This window comes from Galeopterus variegatus, unplaced genomic scaffold (genome assembly GCF_000696425.1).
Source record: "Galeopterus variegatus unplaced genomic scaffold, G_variegatus-3.0.2 Scaffold2347, whole genome shotgun sequence".
NCBI lineage: Eukaryota > Metazoa > Chordata > Mammalia > Dermoptera > Cynocephalidae > Galeopterus > Galeopterus variegatus.
Genome location: NW_007728458.1, coordinates 138,589 through 147,263, shown reverse-complemented (window position 1 = coordinate 147,263; position 8,675 = coordinate 138,589). Strand labels below are relative to the sequence as shown.

The following is an 8,675-nucleotide window of genomic DNA, read 5'->3' as shown; positions in this document are numbered from 1 at the left end:
GGCGGCGGCTGGACCGCGCCTGGCGGCTGCACTGCGCGCTGCCGTTCTGTCCCGCTCCCCGGCACCGCGGGGGTGGCCGCAGCCTCAGCCCTGCCCCTCCCTCTCTCCGTTCTTCCCTCCCTCCCTGCAGCCCCACCACGTAGGAGTTGGGATTCTCCACCCGAGTCGTCCTGATTTCCCTTTTCCTCTCTTTGGGAAACAAGAGAGGTGGAGGGAGGCAACGCGGCTGCACTGGAGAGGCCCGCCAAGTCTGCACGGCTGCAAAGTGTTGCTTTGACACATCCTTATTATGGAAGTGAAGTGAAAAAAAACAAAAACAAAAACAAAAACTCCGGACGTGGAGCTGCTACGGAGAGGGAGACCGGGGGAGAGAAAACCAGTAGGCAGGCCAATGGTTTTTCGGCAGCGCGCTGGCAAGTTTGTGGAACACTTTCTAGGAATTAGGTCTTTTTCCGTCCCCTTCATCTTCTTGACTTCTGAAGAAAGAACTTGGCTTTGGATTGCTATGCAGCCTAAGGAGAGAGGGTTAGATACACTTGAATAATCCCTCCGGCTGGGCTGAATTTGTGGGAATTTAGGAAGCCAGAGTGTGGAAATACAGCAGCCTTTGAAGTGCCCTCTGTTAATTTGGATGGATCTAAATGTGCCCCATTCAAGACCTCTCCACCAACCCCTTCTGATCTTGCGATTTGCTCTTCTTGACTTTAATTAGTATCTAGGAAAGTCTAAACTTTGGACCTACCTCTTTTTTTGATACTTATTTTTGTACTTCTGCTCTCTGGGATTGGTTTCTTAAACAATCTGGATCCTTTTTAATATGTCAAAATGAGTCTGCTGATGTTTACACAACTACTGCTCTGTGGATTTTTATATGTTCGGGTCGATGGTAAGTTAAACATACTTTTATCCTTTTTGTCCTCCTCCCCACAAAACATTTATTTCTGAGTCAGATGTGGGTTATAAATAAAATGACATTGTGTCTGTTAGTCCGTTTTGGCTAGGCTCGGGCTGTTTGGGGGCAGAGGTTTTAAGTCTTTTGTTTCTCAACTGCTGCAAGTGGAATATGTTTGTAGTCACCAATTGTTATTGTTGTTGTAAATTACTTAATTAATTGAGGAATTAGATAATAAATAATGGACTCCCAGTTTTGTTAGAAAAATAAATATTAAAGTAAATTTCTTGAATGATCCTAATACTATTGTGCCTGCTAAATGTTTGTCCTTGTGTCTGAACTTTGGCTCAGAAATTCAAGTGAGGAAATAATAGTAATAGACACTCCAAGGAAAGTTCAATAGGTTAGGAATTTGAGACTGGGTATCTGAGGGATCAATGTGTATCACCTGTGTGCCAGTGAATGCTATCGTAGCGTGAAATCAGAATAAAAAATTTAGATCGTAGGAAGAAAACTGTCGAAAGTAAGACTGGGCGAGGCTCCAGGAAGGGGGGGTAAGCATCAGCTCTAGGCTGGCTGCAGGTGAGAAACACTCAGCTCAGTCCCCAGTGGGCAGACACAATGGGGACCTGAAACAGGTGTTGTAGGTGTCTCCCTCTAGCTTGAGTCAGTCTGTCAAGCACACAGCATTCTACCTCTAGTCTCTCGTCTTTTGTTCGGATTTGGTTTCCTGGGATATTTTCATAGGATGTCAGTTTCTTGTGAGACTATTGAAAGATCCCTTTTTGAAGCTCTTTGAATGAAGACTGGGGATAATCACTCACATGCTTTTTTGTTTGTTTTCAAAAGAAGAAAGTCAAAAGAATATTTAGTACGAACCTTCTAGAGGCTTTAATTTTTATATTAATGAAAAGGATTGGTATAAAGGACTAGAGTATTCTCTTTTTTTGCCCCTGGAAATGGTGATTGTGGTACTTTAGATTTTTTATTACTGTACTTATAAAGAACCTGAGGTGTATTGGTCAAATATTTAAACCGTCATCATAGCTCGTTGCTCCATAAACTTTCTTCAGTATTTGCATTGTGGATGAATTCATTATTTGGGACACTGCCTATTTTTGCCCATCTGTGGGAGCTAACTTTGTTCCTGGCAGCTGCTACTGTTCAGAACCCAATGTATCGGGCTCAAAAAGGAAGGCTTTCTATAAACATGAGGCAACACAGATGAGTTTACCTACTGTCAAGTGGCTGTTTTCAATCATGGACTACACGAGTACCTTTGCCCCCCAGCGACAGCAGGCGAGGGTGCATGTGTGTGTGCAGTGCTTCTCTCTTTCTCCCTTCTAAGTAGTGGATGTTTAGGAATTAATCATTGTGAATTATACTGTGGCAATATCTATCATCATGTCTGTAATCATTCTTTATGCATTTTCTTCGTCAATACCTTTGCCTTTACAATACATTTTACATTACCATAAGGAAAAGGTTTATATATTTGCCCCAAGTGTGTTTGATTCATGATAAGAAGATTTGTATCATGATAAGAAGAATATAGTATAACTTTTTAAATAATATGTCTTCATAAATCATGAACTGACACATCTCAGTAACAAATGCGTGTATAAACTATATATTAGACTACAAAATTATCACCAAGTTTTTTTTTTTTTTTTAAATCAGTTTGTCGCTAGGAGGAATACAATTAAATTGCTCAGTGGAAGTGACAGAGGAAATCAGAAGAGCTTGATGTTACAGAATGTAATTAATGTACCAGGGTGTTTGGAGATATATGAAACAAATGCAGTTAACCAGCTTGCTGGAACAGCAGTAGCAAGACATTTCTCTCCTCCTTCCCTCCCTTGTCGCTAGGAGGAATACAATTAAATTGCTCAGTGGAAGTGACAGAGGAAATCAGAAGAGCTTAATGTTACAGAATGTAATTAATGTACCAGGGTGTTTGGAGATATATGAAACAAATGCAATTAACCAGCTTGCTGGAACAGCAGTAGCAAGACATTTCTCTCCTCCTTCCCTCCCTCTCTCCTTCCCTTCCTTCCTCCATTCTCTCCCTCCTTTCACCTCCTCTCTCTCTTCTTTCCTTCTTTCTCTTCCACACCACCCTCCTCTTGCCCCAAAGACACACCTAGAACCTATGTTCTGATTTAACATTATAGGATAAGGGGGCAGTTTATGTCTGGGCCACAGTTATACAGTAGAATTCATACTGAGGCAGTGAAAAATGCCCAGGCTTGAGGAGTTGAGACTGAGAAGGCAATGTTAACATTTTGTGTGTGCGAAACTAGTTTTGTATTTAGTGTCTATGTCAAAAGGAAACTGTGAACACTCTTGCTGAATCAGTATGCAAATCATACATTTGGCATTGGATTGCCTTTGGATACTTCAGAATGATGACAGCCTCTCCACCGGGATTGTTGAAAATTTGGGACGTGGACAATACTGCCCTCTAGGTTGTTTCAACACTTTGGGACCCCGTGTTCACATATATAATGAGGGGGTTGATTTGTAGGATCTCTAAGCTTTGTTACTCTTCCAAGATTCTATGATTTCTATTTACATCTCATCCTTAGAGGTGTGTGCTTATTCTCTACATGAATTTTAAATTTAGATAAGCTTGTACCATTTTGAAGATATACTGACTATCCTTGTGCTAGACACAGAAATTAATTTTATTCAGTGACAAATGATACATAGATTTGCATTGAAATTTGCTTGGTGGGTTATTTATATGTGCATTTTTATAGTGTATGAAAAATGTTAAGAGTTTTGCCTCCTCATGGAAGATATGTGCTATTATTTATGATTTTTCAATATCCTGCCCCTGAAGTAATCCATAGAGAATAAATAGTAAGTTACTTGAGAACTACAGACAAACTTTTCTATTTGTGCTGTAAATAAAGATTTTCTCATTTGATACAGATTATTTAACCACATGCAGATTTTTCTCTACCCTTATATAGAAGAATATATATATATATATATACAGACTTTATTTTCCAGATTTTCTTTATTTTTAAATAAAAATAGAGTTTTGCAGTCATTTATAAAGAACTAATATGAACCAGCACAAGACTTTTAAATTACATCTATATCCCATACATTATGTCAATCCAATAATTTTATAATTCTTGTAAAAAGGTGTTTTTAAAATGAGAATGGTATTCTCATCTTTACTCCTTAACTATTTTTAAATGAAAATGGCACACATGATTCTTGGGGAAGTAAAGATAATGTGTATTTATAGTGCAGATATATAATCTCTTATATAGGTTTATACATTTTTCTAAAGTGCTTCTTTCTGTGATGGGCTCATTATCATAGCCACATGTAGACCACTTCAGAACTTAAATTGCATATGCGTAACCTGAAATTTGTTCTTGCAGCTATGCAGTAATATCACGTTTGAATCGGCTTTGTTTGAGTAACCTTTGATGCTATGCAACATGTGGGCCATAAACCCAAAGGATTTCTTAGAACATTAAACAACAATATCTTAAAGAAAAAAAAATCATGATTATACAAAAAGAACAGTCTGGCCATCTCATCCCTGAGCTGCCTGTGTCAAATAGCATCTTTGACAATGAAAATATGGATATGTAAGCACAATGCATAAATTCAAATACATGTATAATAATGAAGGGAGCATATGTATGCGGCATGTATGTGTGTCCAGTAATATCTGCTTCAGCAGTTCCTGCAATCTATAGGGGATAATTTATTTCCCATGTGCAATTTGATTTTTAAAGAATATTAAAAAAAGATTTTCCTCTTACTTATTTCTTTTCCTTCTTGTTTTCCTCCTCCTTCTCTCCTTTTTTGTTTCTCCTCTCCCTTCTTCCCATCTTTCTCCTTCTCTGTCCTTTTCTTCTTTTTCTCCTCCTTCTTCTTTTTTGGACCTGGTGAAAGAATTAGAGAAACATTTGTTGAAGAGTGATGCAGACAGGTGAGGGTGTTTCTTAAATAATAATTTAGAAAAGCCACGTTTAAGGGAGATACGTTAATAATGTTTTTCATTTGGATATATCCTATTGGGGTTTTGCCTTTCTTACTTTTCTTTAACAATATTGTTTATAACCTTTTGCAAACTTGTTTTGTATATATCCTATCTTTTTCCAATTTAGACAAACAGGAGTCTCTAAATCTGAGTTTAGGCAGACAATGGAAATCTACAGAGTACCATTTTATATATTTATTTTAAAAGAAAAATATTCTTATGTTTCTTACAAGGTCTCCAGCTATAAATCTATCCACCTAAATCAATACATTGACATAGATATTGATTTTCTTCTTGTTGTTTTAAAATTATTGAATGAAGAATGAATGAATGATTATATAAAGTGTTTTAAGTAGAAATTCCTATAAACTCTTTGAATGTTTTAGTTGTGTATTATACCGTCATAGACCTGTAATTTTAAAGAGTAGCCTACTCACCCAAGATACCTGTCTCTAACTCAAAACAGTGTTGGAATAAACTAGGCTTCAATCCTAGTGTTTTCTACTCCATTTATAGCCAACAAGCTCTTTCATCTAATCCCATGGGTTTTAAATATACATTTATGATGATACTTCTCAAATTGTCCTACTTATTGCACAGAGGAATATAAGCTCCACGAGGACACAACTTGACTCTTCTTTATACTGTTGTATTTCCAGTGCCTAGAACATTGCTTCACATTTTCCCCTGACTACTTTTTTGACTACATTTTTGCTTTGTGTCTAAAGAGAATACATCGAACTCAAGCTCGAGATAGAATCTGCTTCTTTTTCTAGTCGTTTCAGTTTCAGTAAATGGCCTCACTATTCACAGACTTTTTCATGACCCAAAACTAGGACTCATTCTTGACTTATTCTCACAGTCCTTAGCTAACTTGTAAGCAAACCCTTAAAAATTTATTTGGATACGAACCATTTTGTGTGTGTGTTTGTGATTTCCCTGCAACATTTTATTATGACCATTTTCAAAAATACAGCAAAGCTAAAAGAATTTTATAGAGAAAAATCAGATATTCCCACTCAGATTCTACCATTATTTTACTTTACTTAATTACCACACATCTATCCACTTATCCATTCATCAATGCATCCATTAATTCATCTTACTGTTTTGATGCATTTTCAAATAGCTAGATACCAAATGTTTTTTACCAACTCAACCGCTACCATACAGGTCAAAACCTGGACTATTTCAAAAGTCTGATAAATGGCTGATAAAAGGCTGCTTCCACTCCTGTTCCTCTTATTCCCACACCTTACTCCATCTCAGTTGTCCATACAGTGACCAGAGAAGCCTTTTAACACATGTAAATGAGGTACACATATTCTGGCAGCTCCTTGCTCATAGCTTCCACTCATTACTTTTCACAATGGTTTACCAGACTGTACAAGTTCAGGCCCCTCTCTACCTTTCTGACCTCATCTGCTTGTAATTTCTACCTAGAATCTGGATTAAGAGCTTTCTTTTTGATGTTCTATTTCTGACTCATGTTTTTTTTTCTCTACTGGAAATGTTCTTCCCGAGATTTTTGCATAGGTAAATATTTCAATTGATTTAATAATCCCTATTCTAGTATTATCTCTTCAGAAATAGGGGTCACACTATCTAAAGTTGTTCCGCTTGAAATACTATTGTGCTGCCCCCTTTACCTGTCTTAAATTTTTTTTTTCATAGCATTTATCACCTCCTGGAGGTGTGTGTGTGTGTGTGTGTGTGTATGTGTGTGTGTGTTCTGTATATCTATCTACACACATACACATATGTCTATGTTTATGAATGTATGTGTATATATGTATGTGCATGTGTGTGTGTGTGTGTGTATCAAGAACTGTGAACGGTATGACATTCTACTTGCAAGTAAAGAAGTTGAGAAGTTAGATCACTACACCATATGAGTGCTGGCAGAAGACATAAGATTTCTGGGTCAGAGATGATGGACTTCATTAGCCCTACCACAGTAAGCAGCATAACTTGATGTTTGTATTGATTTACTTAGCTCCTGAAGTCCCGATATGAGTGCTGGCAGAAGACATAAGATTTCTGGGTCAGAGATGATGGACTTCATTAGCCCTGCCACAGTAAGCAGCATAACTTGATGTTTGTATTGATTTACTTAGCTCCTGAAGTCCCGTAGGGAGATGTGGAGGGGTCCAGTTGATGATACATACATAGTGGCCTAGCTTCACAGCTGAGGAACCCTGAGTGCTTGGGATCTGGATATTTTATAATGGGTGACAAGGTAATTTGCCTAACTTTTGCCATTGAGGAAGATATTATCTTTATTATATTGGACACTAAGAAAATCTGCCTTCTGGTCTCAAGAGAGACCATCTATATTTTCTAAGGCTCTGTGCTATAAAAACATCCTTGAAAAGATAGTTGGAAACAGAAGACTAATTATTGCTTATGCTAGCAAGATGTACAGAAACATGAGAGGCTATGGAGAGTGTTCTCCCAACAATACATAGGTATAGGCATTGGTTTGTTTATTGTCCAACTCCTCCACTAAACTCCTATGGCAGGGACGTAGCTTTGTCTGTCCTGTTTACCAGTGTACCTCTAATGCCTAGAGCACCGAATGACATGTAGTTACTCAGTTTTTATTGAATAAATGAAAATGTGTGATGGAGTACTTTTGAAGTGTTGATTTTCATGCTCTAGCCCAACATAGGAAACATTCACCATTGGAACTAGTTTTTTTTGTTTGTTTTTTGGGCTTTTGTGTGTGTGTGTGTGTGTCTGTGTAGTGAGAGGCAGAGACAGAGACGGAGAGACAATTATAAAACATGAATATTTTGACTCAAGTAACATCATGGCTTCTGATGATTTAATATTTTGCTTTTTACCTGGCAAGAGACACAGAATTGATCATTTGCTTAGCTATGCCTCTTTCCCATCTAACAAAGAATATTTTCTTTTTCTTTTTTTACTTTCTAAAATTTTATTTATTTATTTTTTAAAATTTACATATTTCATTTTATAATGTGTACAGTTACTTGAAATAGCCCTCTAAAGTCTTCCAAAAGCTTGCAAATATCAAATTTTCAACAGAAGAAAATGAAGAAACTTTTCAAAGGCAAATTAATTTCTAAGCAAATCAACAAGTCCACTTAATAAAAAGAAATCAAGAACAGAAGTTAAATATCTAAGTTTAGCAACATACATTACATAAAAAAATCAACAAAACATATAAACACAAGGACACTTCAAAAAGTTTGTGGAAACATAGAATTGAAAGATAATGGAAATCATTCTGTGGACTTTTGTTTATTTGTTTTTTGAAATTTTTCCCCTTTTTTTTCCTAAGACTAAGATCATAGAAAATATGTTTTCTGACCACAACAACAGAAGGAAGTTTGGAAAACTCACAAATGTGTGGAAATTAAACAACACTCTCCTAAATAAATAATGGGTAAAAAGAAAAATCACAGGGAAGTTACAGAGTACTTTGAGATATAGATCAAAGCACAACATATAAAAATTTATAGGATGCAGGGCTCATGCAGTGCTTAGAAGAAAATTTATACTTGTAAACACCTATATCAAAAATAAGAAAAATCTCAAATCAGTAATGTAAACTTCTACCTTAAGAAAATAGGAAAAGTAGGGCTGGCCCGGTGGCGCACTGCTACAGTGCGCCGCTTGGGAGCGCAGCAGCGCTCCCACCAAGGGTTCGGATCCCACGTACAGACCGGCCGCTCACTGGCACAAGGTGTGGGCGCAACACCGAGGGTTGCGATCCCGTTGCCGGTCCCGGTCCGGTACAGGCGC

At 37.3% G+C, this 8,675-nt stretch overlaps 1 protein-coding gene across 1 annotated transcript in view; it reads left to right on the top strand.

Moving 5' to 3' along the window:
- The first annotated feature begins 603 nt into the window (after positions 1-603).
- LOC103597552 (roundabout homolog 2-like) overlaps positions 604-8,675 on the top strand; it is a 61,020-nt gene continuing 52,948 nt past the window's right edge. The window contains exon 1 of the mRNA XM_008581406.1: positions 604-886. Within this exon, the coding sequence (XP_008579628.1) occupies positions 826-886 (61 nt within the window). The 5' untranslated portion in view covers positions 604-825. The remainder of the gene's footprint in view (positions 887-8,675) is intronic.